We start from the raw sequence: 20,542 nt of genomic DNA on the forward strand, positions 1-20,542 counted from the left end.
ACAAACATTCAAATGGCGAGCTTATGACCGAAAGGCTGTGCTGGGTAGTTTCCTCTACCAGTCTGTACCAGTCGTTTATTTGTGTGTTTGTGTGAGGTTTGTGGTGGATTCTAGCATTTTGAACTTCATTAATTATGCAAATTTATTGAAAATTGATAAAAGTGCAAGCTGTCCTCTTTTTATTTTTTATCTTTTTATTATATTGCTGTTCGTTTATTTGAGATATTTTTGTATAGAAATGACTGTAGTTCAGAAAACCTCTTAACGCAGACATTTGTAAAGCCCCCCCCCCCCCCCGTACCATATTCCACTACCGCTCCAACCGCGAACGCAGACTGTCGTCACAAGCCAGCTACTCGCATGAAGACCTTCACAATATCAAAACTATGAAAACCCATGACTCCCTTAATTTTGTAAGGGCTTTTCGCCAGATCTTTATTCATTCACAGGTTTCTCTTCTTTTCTGCTTTTATTAAAACCGATTTATTTCAACACAGCAGTAACTGTTCATCAATACCGAATACGCTGTTTTTTGGATAGGTCCCTGTATAAAGAAAAATACAAACATTTAACAACGAAAGATATACACAAGAACATAAAACAAAGTTCCCAATAAATGTAACAAAAAATGCTATAAACGCATGCAAAACGGAACGGGTTTAAAAGTGTGGGGGGGGGGGGGGTTGAACTGACTGTACAAAAAAAATCACAATCAGATGGTCATTTTTATGTTTTTGTACACGATTTTTGAAAAATTAAAAATGGGGACTGAAGGCCCCCGCCCCGTTTCCACGGCCCCTGCAAAATAAAAAGGTTTGATATCCTCAAAACATTGCAAAAGAACCAATTTGTTTTCGTCCTCTATACTCGGAACAATTGTGATTCATAGTTACGACTGTAACTATTCATCAATACCTAATACGCTGTTTTCGATATGTCCGCGCATAAATCAAATACAAACATTAACAACGAAATATAGACACAAGAACATAAACATTGCTTATGGTATAAAGATGAAAATAGATAAATATATTAAGTATGAATCCATCAAAAATAAAATAAATAAGAAAAGAAACATAAATATATAAGAAACATATATATACACAAATATAAAGATATATATATATAAAAAACGTATATATATATATATATATATATATATATACATGTATATATATACATATATATATATGTGTGTGTGTGAGGTGGTGTGTGTAATTTCATAAACACCTACAATAAACAAAACCAATCAAATATAGATAACTGTTAGATGAATTAGAAGATAAATGTACATAACATGACAAAGCAGGAACAAGTCAAAAATACACAAAAAGCTCAATTATGTTGTGGCAGACAAAATACTATACATAAATCTGAGAAAAGGGATTGAAGTTCGCGTTCCAATCCCATGCAAAGTAGGCTTCTATTTAAGACGTCCTTGTTTTACTCAATCTTGTCAATACAAATCAGTTCAATCCATCAAACAGTATGGATCTCGGTTCCGGTGTCTTCCAAATCACCGATAATGTTCATGATATTACGTATTTATCATACATTGCATTGGAGTACGAATTCTTTTTAAAGTCCTGAATTTTCTTTCTTTTAGGAGCCACTTTGGGCTTCATTCCATTGTGTTTTGGTTGTACTTTCCTGTGACCAACGACGTATGTATCAGCTGCACCTCGTCCACCCTCATTGACGCGTTCATTCGCCGTTTCGTCCACCCGTTCGTTGTTGCCTTCTGAGGTCATTACCTCATAGAGAGTTTCAATGGTTTGGACTTGTCGACCAGTCTTTTCGTCTGATGAATGATTATTTATAAGATTGACATACGTGTGTTTCTTCAGATCTAACTCATTGTCATTCGTTACGGCGCCCGGCGGCATTCGAGGTTCGTTCCCTTTTGAGGTTTTAGTCGCGCTTGCGCCCATCGGGAGGTATGTATGGTAGGTGTTTGCGTCCCTCGCCTTTCGATTATTTTCGATTTTGGTCATATAAAGTGGTTTATTGGCCAAAACATTCAGATCGACGTCAGGCTCGGCTACGGAAGCCTCCTCGAGGTTGGCGTAGTCATTCACCGATTCGCTGATCGACGTGGCGTAGTCATGTTCAATCTGGCAGTACCCGACGGTGTCGTGTCGCGTCGGGTTCTCAGTGGCAACGGTGTAGTGATGGTGAGATAAGCCGGGTGATGGTGGGTTACCCGTCGGCATGGCTTGGCCGACTGCGTCGTAATCATCCTCGTCACCGTTGTCGAGCTCGAGGTAACCAGAATCCGATCCATTAGGAACATCGGCCAGACTACCGCTAGAGACCTGTACCATTAGGATGCCGAGTGACGGTGAGTCTGGGGGTCTACCACGGGTATGAGCAGGGGAACGGATATCTTCTGTGTCTGGTGTGGTATACAGATGAGAAAGAACTTCGCGCCCTGACTCCATAGGTTTCTTTCTGCGTCTGAAAAAAAAATCAACCATAAAATTGAAGAACGAATAAATCAAAACAAATTTCTTGTTCGATTGACGGATTATAAAATAAGTCACCAAAATAAAACAAACATAAAATGGAAAAGTCAAAATAAGCTGCCCATTGCAATGGCAGTCCGTGGAGTTTGTCATTGAACATTATTCCCTGGCTGGGCAGCTAGTTTCGCCAATATTCGTCAGCCAAGGTTCTTAAAATAGATGTCGGTACCATCGAGATGTTTGCCAGAAACCCCCATCAAATACCCCAGTCAGCTCATGGATGTCTGCGAAAGGTACTAGGGAGCTTTTGCTTCCAAGACGCACGACGTATTCACAAACATAGAAAATGTATTGTCAAACGCTCTTCATGACAATGAACAACCAAGAAGTCTTTGTCGAAAATTGGTGAATCAACACAGCAGTTTAATAATAATAATAATAATCCGCATTTATATAGCGCTTAACACATCGGAACGACGTCTCTAAGCGCTTTACAGATATATTATTACCCCGGTCATCGGATCCTTGCATGCCCGCATACAATGTATGCACCTTCTCCACTCCCTGGGGAGCATTCCAACAAGAGTTCCAAGACTCAATTGCTAGGCATACTACATAGGCTTTCGCATCCTACCGGGTACCCATTTAACACCTGGGTGGAGAGTGGCAAATTGTGGATTGACGCCTTGCCAAAGGACGCTAGGCCATGGTGGGATTCGAACACACGACTCTCTGATTACAAGGCGAGAGTCAGAACCGCTACACCACGGCGTTTCGTCCTGGACTCTTGACAAACGACATATGTGCAATTTTTTGTCAGCTCCGAAACTGCTGTTCCGGTTCACCAATTTTCGACAAAGACCTCCAAGCTGTTCATTGTAATTAATCGGGTATTTTCAATATATTTGCTGTGTTTTTTGATATTAAAGTTGAGGGTAATGGCATCTATTTTGTCCAATCTTAACCCACCCCTCAGTCAGACATGTGCGCAAATGTTTATAACAAATATATCAGTGGATCGGCGTTATTAAAACCAAGAAGATATTGGGGCAACTAGCAAATTTGAAACACAAAACTTTGATACCCACTTCTGATCGGCCAAATATCAAGAGTATTTTTTTCTTCGGCATCAAACGCGTTCAAAAGTAAAGATTCGATCACTGGTCCAGAACGCATATATTGTACATTATTAGAATTTCTGTCGCTGAAACAAAATGACAATTCAGATTTTGTTCACTTTGTCCATTCTCGGTGTTTTCTTTTAAACTTACTTAATAGTACGAATAGGGGGGGGGGGTCCTACAAAGTTGAATTTCAATCTGAATATGTATATCACTCAGAATTTGTTCTATCACCAGCAGTAGCATAATTAGTCACAATTTTGAGGGAGCCAATAGTGGCATAGGGGGCAAACATTTCTAATAAGCTGCGAGCGCGCAAAAGTGTTGGCCTGGGGTCCGTTGCAGAAAGAGTTGCGTTTAAACGCAAGTCAAAATATCAATCGCAAGTCCCAAATGCGCGCTGTTGATTGGTTAAAAATCAAGTTGCGCATGATTTTTGAAGTTGCGTTTGATTGCAACTTTTTCTGCAACGGGCCCCTGGTCTTGTTAATACATACATTCAAATATTGCAATGTGTTTTTTACATAAAATTTAGAAAATGAAAGCATATTTCATTATTGTCCTTTTCTTTATTTTTTAACATGAAATTTAGACAATGAAAGCATATTTCATTCTTTTCCTTTCCTTTATTTTTTTTCTTGACATTGAAAATTTTGAGGTTCCATGCCCCAGCCTCCCCCCCCCCCCACCCACTCCTTCATCTGCACGCCAGTAATCACCAGACTGATAACATACCTCCGAACACAGTAACAGGAAATGGTCAGCGTTGAAACCAGGATAAGCAAGACTGCGACACCGATACCAGAGAGCATCGGGATCATGAATCCATCTGAGATGAATCAAAATTAAATGTTTTCATAATAATACTACTACTACTACTACTACTGATAATAATAATAATGATAATGATAATAATAATAATAATAATGATGATGATAATAATAATGATAATAATAATAAGAATAATAATAATAACGGTATATATACCCAGGGTAACCACTTAAGTTCCGAAAAATGTTCTCCCAGCGGGCCCTGCTATTATTATTGGGCCAAGCTAGGCTTCCTATTCAGGTGCACACAACTTTTTGAGGAATTACTTCCTGCCAGTACCCATTTACCTCACCTGGGTCGAGCGCAGCACACTGTGGATGAATTCATCATAGATGACATTGGCAAAAGTAAAATATAACTTGCATACTAGAAGGCATAGGATGTTGATTCGTCTGTTGTTTTCGATAGATATTTGACTCAGGCATCATGTGGGTGGGGTGGGGGGCTAAAGAGAACTTTAAATTTGTGATACCACCTCATAGGTACGCTCGAGAGTTGATGGACGTTTTCCTCCTCTACCTTGGTTATATTGCGGAGGTGTTTACTGACATAATCAATACTCCAATTTCTGGTTTCGGCCGATTCTTTCTTCAAGTATCTCTTTATGTCTCTTAATTTTTTAAGGGTAGACCTAATAATGGCATAGGCCTATAAACAGTTAATTAACATCATCGTGTGAGGCGTGGGGATTATGGGCCTACATAATATAATTTCTTCACGATCTTTTTGTAGAACAGGTTGTTTCTATAGGGGCGATTCCATGCTAGAAAAATCAGCCATTTTCACAACATTTTTCAACCTGCTGTCCAAACAAACGAAGAACTTTAATTTGCTTTGTGGTGATATTAAAGTACTACTGGGTAGACATGCAAGAAACTGACAACGAACAAAAATATGTTGTCCGTATAGGTGAATTAGAGCTTAAAATGTTGCGTGTCGTACGGGACATTTCTGCGTCCCTTACGACACACAACATTTTCACCTATAATTTACCCATAATCATTTGTTTGTGTTGGTTATTAGTTTTTCACATGACTACCCACTATAGCTTTAGTATTGAAAAAAAAAGAGAATATTTCATTGCTCAAGCATTCGGCTATAGGAAACTAAAAGTTGTCAAATATCCCGTACGACACGTATGGAATCGCCCAAACATTAAAGCTTCTCTTTTGTAAAACGATACATGTAATGAATTTGCAATAAAACTGTTTGCATACAGGTTTAATTCAGAGTAGATGAATATACAAAGGGACTTTACTTGAATCATTGTTATCCGTAGATGATCCGTCTGTGTCGGGAAAACTCTCAGAAGATTCTAACTTCGGAATAGGGGTGACTATGTTCTCTGAAAAGACAAATGAAAAAAAATAGTAATGTATACAGGAGAAAGAAAAAAAAATCGCACACGTGTGTTACGCTATTCATAGAACAATTAGGCCTACACAGCATAGCTCAGCATTAAAACGGCTTTTTTTAACATAATAATTAAAGCTATTTATTCACTGTTCCTTTTTCATTACATCGGAATGGGCATTTCTAGCAGTTCTGACAGGTATATAGGCCTGTATTTTTGGCCAGTGTGTTCAGAATGATTAGTTTCATTGGTTTTAATGATTTTTTAAATGCCCAAATGGGACATTTGTTTCTGTGTTTCTGACAGAATAACCAAGTGATCGCGAAACTCACCTCTTTCAATGGCACTAACTCGAAACCAAAAGCCTTGGTACTCCACGCTGTAATCGGATTCGAACCGAATCGTAACCGATTCGTTCACCGGATATTCGACAGAAAACCCTCGCGGAGCCAAACTCCCGGTTAAAACTAGGACATCGTCTTTCGCTGAGGTAGTGCCGATTTCAACAATGTCGTGCTTGGATTCAAGATGAGAGGAGATGACGTCGACGCGAATCGATTTGTTGATTGGTGGATTCAGATACCACGTGATGTTTTGATGCTCTGGATAAGGGGAGGGGTAATTTTCCGACGCGATGTTGATTGGGGAGGTGATATTAATTTGTTGTTCTCCGAGTTCTACCTGAAATTCTGAAAAAAGGAGAAGAAAAGATAAAGAGGGCAATTGATTGTTAGTAATTTTGTTTTTCACAAGAACAATGAGATCAACTATTTGAAATTATTAGTAATGACATCTCTTCTCGAAAAACGGGACCAGCTTCTAACGTGAATGCCTCGTTATTATATTGACTATTCGCTCTACATTATGCCCATTTTTCGGCTTATGGTTTCTGTAAAGAAAAATGTATAAATTGTAAAAACACCAATTATAATAAAAGTAATTTTTTAACACATACCTTCAAATTGGTCCGGTCCTGCAATTATATCGATCAGAAAACCGCGGAATGCTTTTGAATTATCGGTCTGAAACCTCAACCAAATTTTGTTATAACCGGGTACGATTAGGTCCGTCGGCAAATCGGTTTTGTTGTAATGACTCGTGATAAATGCCAAATGGTTTCTTCGGTCACTGTAATCCGATCCTACTCCAATGGTGATCTTATCGTATCGGTTTTCAATATTTATATCCTTGAACCGGAAAGTAACCGATTGCTGGGAGGGCGCTGAAATTCTCCAGATGATATCGGCGTAATTCGGATAGTCGTGAGGATATCCGGGCGATGAAATTTCGGCAGTTTGGGTGTCCGAAAGGACGACATCTCTCTCATGATGAATAGCTGAAACAGAATCAGGAAAATTACGACTTTCAGGGTTTTATACTTCCGGCATTTTTTATTTCTTATGTTCTTCTTCATTAATATCAAACCATTTACTGTGAAACAAGCCTATAAATGTCCGTTTAAATGAAATAAGTTAGAGCATTTTGATTATGAAATGAACAAATTTGCAGATATTCATGTTAGGATCTCCTGAATTAATAGATAGAAGGGACTAACGTGCTCGACTTTATTTTAACGATTATGAGCAGTTTTACAAGTATAAGGAGCAATGGCGGTAATTTGGATGAAATAGGTAAGGAACTCAACGGGGACTTCACGAGGACGTGCATTGGGGACAGAAAAGTCCGTATGCTTTTATGGGTGAAGAAAAGGGTTATCGTTGGCAAGAACTAACGTCATTAGACTCCGAAGAATACATAACAAGCAAATTTATAAATACTTTGAGATGCAATGCCAGGTGTAAATTTCATAAGGTCAGAATTTATACATAATTTATATATTTTTGAAGAGGTGTTGTGGCTCAGTTGATAAGTCTCCGGAGTCCGGACCTTTCAAGATCCGGGGTTCAAATCCAACCTCACATTTTGCCACTCTCCACCCAGGTGTAGTAAATGGGTACCAGGTAGGAAGGAATTCCTTGAATGCTCGAGCGTCCGATCAGGATAGCCGTGCTCAGGGGCGGAAATCTCTCCCAAAAGGTAGGGGGGACACAGGGGCGGATCCAGCCTTCGCCAATAGGGGGGGGGGGCGGAAATTTGTTTCAGCCATATTTTCTCCGATCGGCAGCTCGAAGATGATTTGTGTTTGTTTCTTTGAAGGGGTAGTCCTCATTAGTCACTTCTTAGCTTTATTCTTATAAATTCATAAATAATATCATAATCCTTATTATATGATGCGACCGCGAAGCACGAGCTATTTTTTTGGAAATGTTATGTATTTTTACCCAAAATTTGAACATTCTGGGCAATGTTTGTTATCCTGAAAAAATGAGTATGCAACTTAATAATTACTACGAACGCAAAGCGCGAGCAGAAATGAACTGATGAAAAAGATACCTGTTAAAGACTGCGTGCAGTTAGCATTTAACAATCAAATAATGCGAGCGCGAGCTGAATTTTTTTTAACATTTTCACCTAAAGAATGGAAATTCTAAGCACTTTTTGTAACTCAAGCAGAATAGGTATATAAGTAGACAATTGATGCGAGCGCGAAGCGCGAGCGGAATATTTCGAGATTTAGTCCTATAATATTTACTGAACGAGACACTCTTGACTATTCATGTTTTGTAAATCATAAAAAGGATGAGTATTAATAATGCGCGCGCAAAGCGCGAGCAGAAAATTTTTATATACGTTTTGAACTGGTACCTGTTGAAAAGGTACCTGTTAAGGACTGCTTGCACTTAGCCATGAAGGCGTAACATATTTCAACAATCAAAAAATGCGAGCGCGAAGCGCGAGCTGAAAATTTTTGAAAATTTCTAAAGAAAGAATGGAAATTTTTAATCAATTTTTGTAATCGTGAACAGGATAGCTATATAATTCAACAATTGATGCGAGCGCGAAGCGCGAGCAGAAAATAAATCGAGATTTAGACCTAAAAATGGGCCACTCTGTTCATGTTTTTTAAACAGCCATAGGCTGATCGAGGGCTTTTTACCGTGTTTAAATGAATAAATCAATCAAAATCAATGTTTTGTAAATCATGAAAAGGATGAGTAATAGGGGGTCTTCCTACATTAATAATGCGAGCACAAAGCGCGAGCAGAAAAATTTTGATTTTGATTTTGATTTTGTGATCTGAAACTGGATAATGATTTAAATAGAGAACAAGTTTAGTATTTGAATGAACATGCGCGCGTGTTTCATATTAAGACATAAACTTTCATATATTCCGATCTGAAAAAAAGAGTCAATTACAGCTTTATATTTCAAGCACTTTGTAGGAAAATTGTAAGGTGGATATGGATCTCACTTTAAAAAAAGAGCTAAAATTTTCATTATTATTACTTTGAGTTTTGACATAGGAACGGGACATCCTTACGACATGTAGTCATCATATGATGACTATCTTCCTATTCCTCTTGCTAAGCGCGAGATGAAACAAAAGGGATAATTTAATTATTAAATTAATATCATATTTATTAATGCCTAATGAGGGCGCGAAATCTGATGATATTATGGCATAAAAACTGGACATTTCACTTTTGTAAATATGAATAGGATGCATCAGTTAATATATTTTTAACCATTAATGCGAGCGCTAATCGCGAGCTAAATTTTTTGATAAATTGTCATGAAAAGGAGATTTTAAGTAGTTTGTTGTATAATCAATATTGAAACATACATAACTCGCCAATCAAAATGACAGCGTGCAGCGCTAGCTGATACGTCTTGACAATCAGACCTGAAATGGGATATTTTGAAAACTTTATGGAATACACGAAAATAATACGTACCTGATAAATGAAAATTTGGAAGCGCGCAGTGCAAGCAGCAAATGTTGATAAAATTAAACTGATATTTTTACAAAGCACTTTTAAAAAATAAATTTGTAAATTACAAACAATAATGAAAGTTCGATTTCCGAGGTGAAATATGTTTTGTATATTGACTTCCAAACTTGATATTTGAGCTCCATATTGAATTGGATATTGGATCCGCCTATGGGGACAAGGGGCGGGAATATTTGACAAGCAAAAAAAGGTTATCATCCCAAAAGTACGGTCATCTCGTCCCAAAATACATGTTTTATTTCGATTTAGAATGATGTATTTCTTACCATCATAGAAGACAAAAAATAGTAGGGGGGACATTTGATATTGTGTCCCCCCTACTATTTTGAGTAGGGGGGACACGTCCCCCCTGTCCCCCCTGGGATTTACGCCCATGACGGTAATAGTATGCAGCGCTTAGAAACATTTGTGTTAAGCGCTATATAAATGTTGCATGTTATTACTATTAACATTATTAAAATTATTAATATTATCATTATACAAAAATTAGAGTATGATTTCGAAAAGCTAAAATATTCGCTCGCTTCGACTGCTCGCGACTTTTTTTATAGAAAATTTGACCCGCTTTCATCGTCATTTTTTAAAATGTTTTGTGTGGCCGTAATTACGCCATGATTTCAATGTAAAATGCAACTATAAACATGATCATTCCAATCGCTATAGGCAGGCTTATATTGCTTTGGCCTACAGAATGCTGATCTCATCAAATCTACAATATTTGTTGCAATCTGATTGGTTGTTGTTTCTTCCATTAAATCGTTCAAGGAGAAACAACAAACAATCGGTCAAGGTGTGTATGGGTATCTTATCAGTGTAATGACTGTATTCCACCTGTCTGTGGTGGTAGGCAAGCACTGTTTTAATGCAAACTTATTATGGGACAGTCACACCCCCGAACCGACTGCAAACCGAACGATAGTATGTCATTGGTATTAACGTAATAGCTCTGGTCGGTCTGGAGTCCGTTTCGCAGGTGCGACAGTATCTTGACTCATAGGTCTCTGTCACACGAAGTGAATCGATGTATCACATCCATGGCTCTGAGAAGCGGGGTGCTGCGTGTGTTATACACCACAGGCAGCACCCCATGGAAATCGTGTTAGTATGCTAAAAAGTAGAAATTTAACCAAAATCACCTTAATTTTGTCACATTCTTCTTCCAAACCAGCACCTTCTATCCCCCCCCAAAAAAAAAAAAAAAAAAATCGTTCTCTGGGTCCTCAGCACATCAATTAGAAACCAATCATAAGATCACAGAATACCGAATGAATTCGAGGCCTTTATCAATTTCAAGCTCTAAGCTTCGGATGGAGGTCTCCCACATTTCAAAATGTATTATGTCGACATATGTATATATAAATTTATCTGCTATTTCTTTAATGATATTAAAAAGAACAAAATTTATTAGGTATAAATATATTTCAATTAGATTGTTAGAATTTCTTTTTTCACATGTTATTCATTATGTCATTTGCTTATTGCTATGTTATGCTGAGAAAAAGTTACACTTGTATATACTTTAGTTATTGGAATGTGGAAATAAATAAATCAAATCAAATCAAATATAAATCGGTTTCGATCGGAATTAATAGTTCAATTACTTCACAATGTGACCGGGTATTTAGCGGTGCATCTTCCTGCTATTAAGCTACACATGGTTTCCTGTGTGAATAGTGCTGCAACCGAACGATAATAATAAAAGAGTTTAATGTGAGTTCACAATTTCCAGGTAGTGACAAAGCTTTGTGGATGCACATGGGGTAATTTTCTACTAAAATCCTATATTTTTTATGATCATCAGAAATTGTCACCAAAATATAAAATGTTTTTAAACTGTCAAATGCAGAATATAAGGGTTCGAAGTGAACATGAAATTAGGGGAAAGTCATTTTATGCTCCTATCCACCCCGCCTCCAAAAAAGTAATAATAAAAGAAATTATGTGTTCCGGATAAATAAAAGACCTTTTTGGAAAAAAAAACACGCCTAATAGAACAAGGGACTTCAGGACTGAGATGTCACTTCAAATGCCATTTCCTCTTCTATATTCCATTTATTATTAAATATTGTTAGTGCTTATTTTACGTACTACGTCAGTGGTCCCTGATCATTATGAATAGATCTTTTAGCGTAATAAAAATGCCCTAAAAAATTTCATCGACATTTGAATTGAGCTATTTTGCTGACCCAAATCGCATGGTATTATATCAAGGCCTCATAGCTGGCACATACAAACATCGTTGACTTCCTCCAAACCTGTCTTGATGTATGTATTTTCTCTTGGCTGGATTTGTGGTTTTAAAAAAAGATATGGAGCCGGATTTCCCAAAGTATGTAGCGACTTTTATTCAAAATAGGGATAACAGATGATATGGCTTATACGCGCTATATACTCAAGCTAGTTCTTTTAAAAAAATCTAATTCTTACCTTCTAATATTATTTCAAGCCTGTGTGGTAGGCTGCCCCCAGAAGTTGAATTCAATTTCAACCAAGCCCGTTGGGAGGGGACGAGGATGCTCTGACTTGGGAAAAGCCCCGAGAATCTCGCGAGGATTGACGAAGTATCCCGAACGCTCGAACCCGTCCCGACGACAAGCGTATCGTCGATGTTCTGCAGCATGAACTCCACGAAGCGAACTAGGATTCGGCAATCATCGGGTGCCCGAACGAGCCAGGTAGACGACGGTCGGCTGACCTCGGGATAACCGCTAGTCAATGTCAGATTGTATGGGTGTCCGTGATGTAACTCGATTTCTGCAAATAAGCAATGTACATGAAAATTGAGTAGGAACTCAGGGGGAGAGAAGGGTGCGAGAGAGCGATAAAATACACAACAAAAATCAAATGAATATTAAAAGGGAACTTAAATGAAACACGTAAAACATGGCAGAAAATAAAGGAAATACTTCCAATTCTTAAAAGGTATGTTTGTATTTAGGCCTAAATGAAACACATGGAGCTATGTTGGGAGATTTTCTTTGTAATTGAGCTCTAGGAAACTTTGCCCTGTATGCTAAACCGGGGTTCAATTTAACAAACTCTGGTCTAAAGTTGGGGCTAACTATGGAATAATCAATTGTGACACTATGGAATAATCAATTGTGACAATCTCCAGCAACGCAGGTTACATTCGCCAGGCAGTACAATCGGCGACCAATATTCATTCATAACCGTCTGTGAATAATATGATATGACTAAATACTAGCTTTTCTTTGCCATTAAAATGAAGAATAAAGCAAAAACAATAGACAAACCGTGTACATAATAAACAAAGTTCTAACATATTCGGCTACCCATAATTTAGACTATTGCCTAAGATAAACTTAATATGAGTAGACGTCTTTCCCTTATAGAACTTGGGTTCAGTTTTAACTTCATTATAAAACGCAACGCCTTCAAATCGGTTGTAAAGTTGTCACGATTGTGTTTTGAATGAATAGATACGATTTTCAATTTGAATTGTCGTTTATTGATTAGCTGAAAAGAATTTGAAATATCAATCAGATTCTCCGTGATTTGTAATATGAAAAAAATCTAGACGTGTATGAATTTGTATTGATCAAAATTGATGGGTTACGAGATGGTTGACGAATTCGTGTCTAGAGCATTGAAATATTGCCTCTATACGTACCATCAGGTTTGGCAGTCGCCATGCATACAAATGTGCTCAGCAACCATGCTTGAATAAGACAGATAGTAAGCCTGAACATCTTGAAGGCTTTGTTAGAGAAGATGCAGTTCAACTTTTTAAATGCAAACACCGATAAAATATACTCATTTATCTTCCAACGAGGAATCAATTCCGAGCGTTTCCAAACTTTAAGAGATCATTAAAGAAAGTAAGAAGACATTTGGTTAATGTAAAACAGAGGATCAGGGTGAAAATAGATCCAAATTGGTTCTGTCCTCTTCAGTTCGTGTAAACTACTGTCCTGGGCAACCAGAATATCCTCATGAACGGCGATGAAAACATGTAAGAACTAATTAACGCACGAATAATAATGCAGTCTTCTGAGTTCCGAACTTCCCCTTGGCTAGGAAACTCCAACATAGTATCCAAGCAAACTTTCACCAGACATGCCAGATAGAATCACTGTAATTTGAAGTTAAGCTGGTTAAAGGGAAACGTCTGATTCCTCTACTGGGCTTCCTTAGACGTTGGAGGTTTTAACGAAAATTAAGTCACAACATTCGATGACGATGTCCTATATAGAATGATCGCAAATTATAATTTGAGCCAGTTCGCCATTGTACAATCCCCATCAAGCGGTCAATAACCACATCATCATCATCGTTGTCACTGTTCAGGGTTTAATTGAAGTTCTGACATGCTGGACAACTACCACAAACACCTAGGTCCTGGCGGTTGACGACAAGCAAAAGACTTTGAGAACCAAATGCTCTTTTCTGAAACACCTTGGAGGCGTGAGAACTCCGCGACCCGACCAATGTCCATTTCCCAAAGCTCGGCTCTGAGTCATCGGAGCATCGAGGACTCCTTGGATGACGTCATGAATGATCGTCTTACATTTTTAATGGACCGTAATGGTTAGGATACCATGCTATTTTGTTAAATGAAAGCCTATGTTGTTTGTTTTATTATTTCTTTCAAGCTCAGTCCGCATTGACTCATGCGCTCGTATAATCTTATCCACCACGAACGTTCAGACTGCCGTCACAGCGCGTTGGTTGTCGAGTTTTGTCAAGTTGCGCACTGTCCCGACAGTGGTGTTCTATTGGGCCAAGGAGGAAACGTAGGCCCTATAATATGACTCTGGTAGACAACGAACTTCGGCGACCTTATTGCATATTCCTTACTATTTCATCCCTCTAACAGAAACTATCAGCGATTGAAGCTCTTGCATATTCCTAGATTTTTAGAAAGCAATCTTGGATGTGAAGAAACTACACGCTGGCAATCCGCTTCGTATTAATGAACAGCCAATATGTAACCTGTGAACCAACGAATATCACAGCAATGTATATCATTAATGTCGACTAAACCACACAGAACCTAGCTCAGATTGAGGGTGTCACATCATCCAAGAATAGAGTAAAATCTTAAAGGAAAAGCTGCTCTCAATGCTGCTCCTTATTTTGCGTCACCATAGCAACATCGGTACACACTACACTCCCTTTCCGAATGTTCCGATTGTCTCTGACGCTTATTGCCAGGGTGTTATCAATTAGCAAAGAGAATAGAGAAAGAGGGTTTGATATGGTATAGGCCATACAAATAGACCATCAGATGGGTCTACTTCAGACATGATACAGAGTCAAATAGAGGCAACCGGATGTACATTCTGTATTATCATTAAGTTGGAAAGGAATTATAAAGGTAGTCTCCATTGTTTGGTTCTGATTGCGTTGGATCGATCGAATCTTTACAATTAAGATTATATCGGTTTTAATTGCTTGGCGGACAGGATGCACAAAAAGCCAAGACATTATGCTTTGAATTGCTTGTGACGTTTTCAAAGACCTTATGCCGATTACAAACCCGCCTTTTCGACAGTGTGGGATGCGTCACAATGTACGTGGGAATTATATTTTCAACTTGACTTTTCATAACGTTTACCCCAAACATAATCTACCAAGAATGCTTTAATTAAACCCGATCAACCCGAGCAATTGTATTAAATGTATACGTCGCTTGAATCATAACCCAATCAGTTATCCGAAGACCTTGTGTTTTGGAGGCATTCGTGTACTTTTGCCATCGCATGAAAAAACAACAACTAGCGTTTCTTTATTATATTTTTTTACAAGTGAGCGCGTACCAAAAAGATTGTCGATAAATCATATCAATTTGTTAATTGATTAAAGTCCCTCCCGACATTCCTTCAGGGCACGTTGCGTAAGAATTGCGATTATGGTAACTTTGACATCCAATGGAAACTACCATGGTAACGGTTACCAACAGCCAATCAAAGTCAAGAATTCCATGCAAGTTACCATTGGATGGCAATGAGCACTCCATTTATAATGATGGCTCGTAAAGCAAGCTTGCTTTCTTTGATTTTGATAAACTGATTGTAGGACACTTTAGGAGTTAGTAAGAAACTTTCGGAGCGTTTTGCCACAAAAATTCGAGAAAAAAAAAGAAAATCACCAAAATGCCCTCTTAAACAGTCACGCTCGTCAGTCATTTAAATCTTTAATGAAGTCAACGAACTTGCGAACCATGAAAAGCCAATTCATCGTCTGCTCGCTACCCAATTCGAAAAAAGAAAGACTTATCTAATAATAATAAATTCCTTATATAGTTCATTTTCATCTTCAAATAAGTCCCCTTTTCACTATAGGCCTACATATTACAATTTGATATAAATATTTTGTTTAGTTCATGCTGTATATGACCACTAGAGTAGTCCTCAGGGGGGGGGGGGGCGTTCAATGCTGCTGCCCCCGATCACCCCACCCTCTCCATAGAATGAATAAAACAAAAATCTATATCATTATATTTTCGGCATATCTTTCAATTAAACTTATCCACTATTTGGACAATTCGATTGGTTTACAGCCAAAAATTTATAACAAAGATAATCATAACAGTATTTTTTGTTTGCTTGTCCAAGTCTGCAGCTCGCAATGTTTCCAAAACACTGCATCGAATGCAAAAGTGAACCACCTCACAATGTTATGTGGACCCCTCGGTAGACCAACAGCACCATGATTTATGCTGCTGAGTAGGGACATCCTCCCGTTTTTTTTTTTCATTTTTCTATTCACATGTTTAATTTTATATGTATTGTTATTTGTTTTTAACGGACATAAATTAAATTAAATCAATCACTCAATCATTGTTTACATATATAGACTTTAAATTGCTTATGGCTACTCTTTCTCGCTTTCCTAATATCAGAGTTCACTTTTCCGTGTTTGGCCCATGGTTTTACCGGCAGTGGGTACGGCTTATATCTACATGTTGTTCCTGTGCCCTTAAACGTACAGGAAGGTGAAACCATTGTGCTCTCTTTTCCTTTATCCACCGAATTTCCGCTCTCCAGTCTCCAAACATCTTGTTTCAAAACGACAATCAGGTCAAAGATACCATCTAAATTACAGGTTGACACCAGGGAAGTAAAGCGTTTCATGAAGCAAATCGTCAGTGACTTTTCACTGACAACTGTTATAAGCTACTAAAATCAATGCATCTGATTGGCTAAGAGCGAATCTGTCGGTTTAAAAGCACTGACCAGATACCTAGTGAAATGCTCTCAACATGAGTCTCAAGTTCATTGTGTTAATTGGAATAATTCCTGGTAGAGGGCCGGGGTGCATAATATTGCCACATTGTCATAATCATCATTTTTCTTGTTACTTCATAATCATAGCACCAAATATTACTGATGGTGGGTATACTAAAAAGAGTAAATACAAATTTAACTTCCGACTAACCGTTTGTCTACAACAAAACAATCCACCAAAAAACTCTTTGAAATTCACTCTTAGCACATTTTTATAACGATAAAGTATTTGAACAACTTTCATACCAGGTTTGGAATAATAATTATTCGGTTAATGAATAGGCATTAGGCTCTCTGTATAAAGTGAATCTAGGGTTAACTTTTTTTTTAATTAATCGACATGATCATTGTCATTATTTTCGTTCTCTTCATTTATTCTGCGTGGCGTCGTCAATTATGTGTTGTCAGTATATTGATCAACGGGGCTATTCCATGCTAGAAAAAAATCAGCCATTTTCGCAACATTTTTAAACCTACTGTCCAAACAAACGAAGAACTTCAGTTGGTTTTGTGGTAATAATAAAGTGCTACTGGAAAGTCATATGAAAAAATGACTTATCAGTTTTTCAGATGACTACCTACTATAACTTTAATATTGACAGAAAATAATTTTCTGTTGCTCAAGCGATCAGCTAAGAGACTAGAAATTCTTATCAAAAATCATCACGAATCGCAATATTTAGTGCAGGATATTGGCAGGATTACAACAACAACAAAAAACACCAGAACATAAAAACAATGACTACTAAAAATAAAAACAGCATTACAAATCGACGGCTGTAAGGTGCCGCGAATGATTTGTCCGCTACTGACATAAACACTTGACGTTAAAAAATCGATTTTAAATCACCACGTTTAGATTACATGGAGAAGGAGTCTGGCCTGAATTAAACTTTTTGCAATACTTTGAAAAGTTATTCCTGTGTGAGTCGCACTCGCATCTGAAATAGTCGGATATAGCTACAGATGAGTAGTCGGAATGCAAGATTGGCAATTATAGTAAAAATGTGATTTCAAAATTCGATCTTTTTTCATAGTTAGGTTATGCAGCTACAAATGACAGGGGCACAGTCACAGGAAACTAATTCAATTCAATGTATTTTCATACTTCAACACAATACAAATAAATACAAGATAAATTAATTGAACAAAATTCAACATTGAATAAATTATATACATATTCAATAAGTGATTCAAATATAAATTAACAGGCATGTCAAATTTAAATCAATGTAATCAATATAATTAAATCAATATAATTATATATCATGAGAAGAATGGAGGGGTCCACTAAAAAGCAAAGCTTGTAAAATGTAATACTTAACTCGCGACAATAAGATTCATGGGATTGGAAGTTGAATTAAAATATGAGCCAATCGGTGAGTAGTAGTGTCATTCCTGCGCGAGTCGCATCTTGAATAGTCGGATAGTTGCAGATAGATTAATCGGATTGCAAGTAAAGGCATAGTTACACCGGAACCGAATCAGCTGCGAATCCTTCCGAATACACGTAATCGGGTGGTTTCGGGAGCATTCTGTTCTCCCTCCGCGAATGCAAGAATTCAGGAAGGATTCGGGAACATTCGAATCCACCGAAATGGGCCGAATTCGGCTGGAATCGGGTCCGAATTCGTTCGGGAGAATTCGGTTTTTCGTGTAACCCTGGCTTAAGGCGGTATCGAGGGCCAATTGCTATGTCAATTATTTTGCAGACCGGTTGGATTCAAATTCACTTATTCATTTTGATGCGCGGGGGCAGGGGGCGTATTCTCGTATCGAACACAATAAATCTTCTGTTGGGGTTGATTCACGATGTTTTATTGGTTTCCAATAGCAAGCGTTTCCATCCGACTTCATCTCCTCAAACAAAAACATGATGATTAAGTGTCAGTAAGATTGTAAAGTGTGGGTGTGTGAAAATTTGAGTGGGAGAAAATGATGAAAGAATAAGAAAAGAAATGCAGAAAGAAGACGGATGAGAGGAGTGAAAAAACGAAGAAAAAGAGGAATGAGGGAGTAGTATGTGCACAGTGGTAAGTAATCGTATAAGTATGCATAATAGTCCGGCTAATAGTTGTAGTGTAGTAGTACAGGAGTAGTAGAAGTATAATAGTAGTAATAGAGTAGTGGTGCTGGTGGAAGTAGTAGTAGCAGTAGAAGTAGTAGTAGTAGTAGTAGTAGTAGTAGTAGTAGTAGTAGTAGTAGAGGTAGTAGTAATAGTTGTAGCAGTAGTAGTGTAGTAGTAGTAGTCGTAGAAGTAGTAGTAGTAAAGGAGTAGTAGTAGTAGTATTATTAGTATAGTAGTAGTAATAGTAGTAGTAGTAGTAGTAGTAGTAATAGTAGTAGTAGAGGTAGTAGTAATAGTGGTAGTAGAAGTAGTTGTAGTGGTAGGAGTAGTAGCAGTAGTACTGTAGTAGTAGTAGTCGTAGTAGTAGAAGTAGTAGAAGTAATAGTAGTACTAGAAGTAGTGTAGTAGTTGTGTAGTAGTAGTAGTAGAAGTAGTAGTAAAGGAGTAGTAGTAGTAGAATAGTAGTATTATTAGTATAATAGTAGTAATAGTAGTAGTAGTAGTAGTAGTAGTAGTAGTAGTAGTAGTAGTAGTAGTAGTAGTAGTAGAAGAGGTAGTAGTAATAGTGGTAGTAGAAGTAAAAGTAGTAGTAATAGTAGTGGTACGAGTAGTGGTACGAGTAGTGGTAGGAGTAGGAGTAGTAGCAGTAGTAGTGTAGTAGTAGTCGTAGTAGTATTAGTAGTAGAAGTAGTAAAAAAAAAAGGTCTTCGATCACAAATAAAGGATTTCGGTCTTCAAGCTCGTCAGGGGGGCATTAGAGGTCTTAAGGGGGCAAAAAAGGTTTTTCGAGCCCGTCAGGGGGGGCAAAGATACGTTTTTGCATGGGTTGTGACTCGTCAGGGGGGGGGGGGGCAGAGTGCCCCCCCTGCCCCCCCCCCCCGTAGGTACGCTAGTGAGTAGTAGTAGTAGTAGTAGTAGTAGTATAGTAGTCATGGCCTGTCCGCATAGTCAGATAGGCAGATAGGGGGCTGTACGTTGACTCAGGGGCGGTGCCAGGGAATATCTATTTTTCGATATTTTGAATGGAGCAAGATGATCTAACTGTGACGTCATTACTCTCCCAACTGAGCAGTAGTAGTAGTCAAATAGTAATACAAGAGTCCGGTCAATACCACGTGCATCATTTCTTCCGCAATTAAACGGTCGCCTTATCATAAATCCAGCAAATGTAAACACCATTTTAAATCGGAAGGAATTGGTTGCCGTTTGTGTTTTAAGCACACTTCAGCGACTTCCTAGTGAAATCTGAAAAGAATCGTCCACTTAAGTAATTATGTTAGATGTTCCGAGAACTTGGAATTTGTCATTTTTTGGCTCTTGGATGGCGCCATTGTATTTTGATGTGGTGGATGGAGCAAGACGTCATAAAGGCATTCACGTACAATTCGAGGAGGGGGTGCTTGTGGAGGGCTCGCCCCCGCCCCTCCCCCCCCCCCACCACAAAAAAAAATCACGACTACGGAAAAAAATGGGAAAGAAAAAGAAAGAGTATAGGGTGAAATGTAATATCATTTTCTTTAATACTTGGTCAAAATCTATCACAAAATTTGATATTTGTAATAAAAATATCGAAATTTTTGCTCACTCTCTTCGCAACTT

The 20,542-nt window shown here is 38.0% G+C and overlaps 1 protein-coding gene across 1 annotated transcript; it reads right to left on the minus strand.

Moving 5' to 3' along the window:
• Positions 1-1,446: 1,446 nt before the first annotated feature.
• LOC129280822 (uncharacterized) lies at positions 1,447-14,821 on the minus strand. The gene is made up of 7 exons (XM_054916829.2): positions 13,257-14,821; positions 12,053-12,379; positions 6,727-7,107; positions 6,104-6,460; positions 5,676-5,762; positions 4,322-4,415; positions 1,447-2,457 (listed from the first exon to the last, which is right to left on the minus strand). Exons 1-7 carry the CDS (start codon positions 13,333-13,335, stop codon positions 1,530-1,532), a joined length of 2,253 nt encoding a protein of 750 aa, XP_054772804.2. The 5' UTR covers positions 13,336-14,821; the 3' UTR covers positions 1,447-1,529.
• Between the last annotated feature and the right edge of the window lie 5,721 nt (positions 14,822-20,542).

Source organism: Lytechinus pictus, chromosome 17, assembly GCF_037042905.1.
Source record: "Lytechinus pictus isolate F3 Inbred chromosome 17, Lp3.0, whole genome shotgun sequence".
NCBI classification, from domain to species: domain Eukaryota; kingdom Metazoa; phylum Echinodermata; class Echinoidea; order Temnopleuroida; family Toxopneustidae; genus Lytechinus; species Lytechinus pictus.

Bases quoted from the DNA above. Each gene is read 5' to 3' on its own strand.
- LOC129280822 (XM_054916829.2), bottom strand. From the start codon at position 13,335: ATGTTCAGGCTTACTATCTGTCTTATTCAAGCATGGTTGCTGAGCACA. The intron at 12,380-13,256 runs GTACGTATAGAG...GCTTATTTGCAG, and splicing joins GGCGACTGCCAAACCTGATG to AAATCGAGTTACATCACGGA. The intron at 7,108-12,052 runs GTAAGAATTAGA...ATTCTGTTTCAG, and splicing joins GCTTGAAATAATATTAGAAG to CTATTCATCATGAGAGAGAT.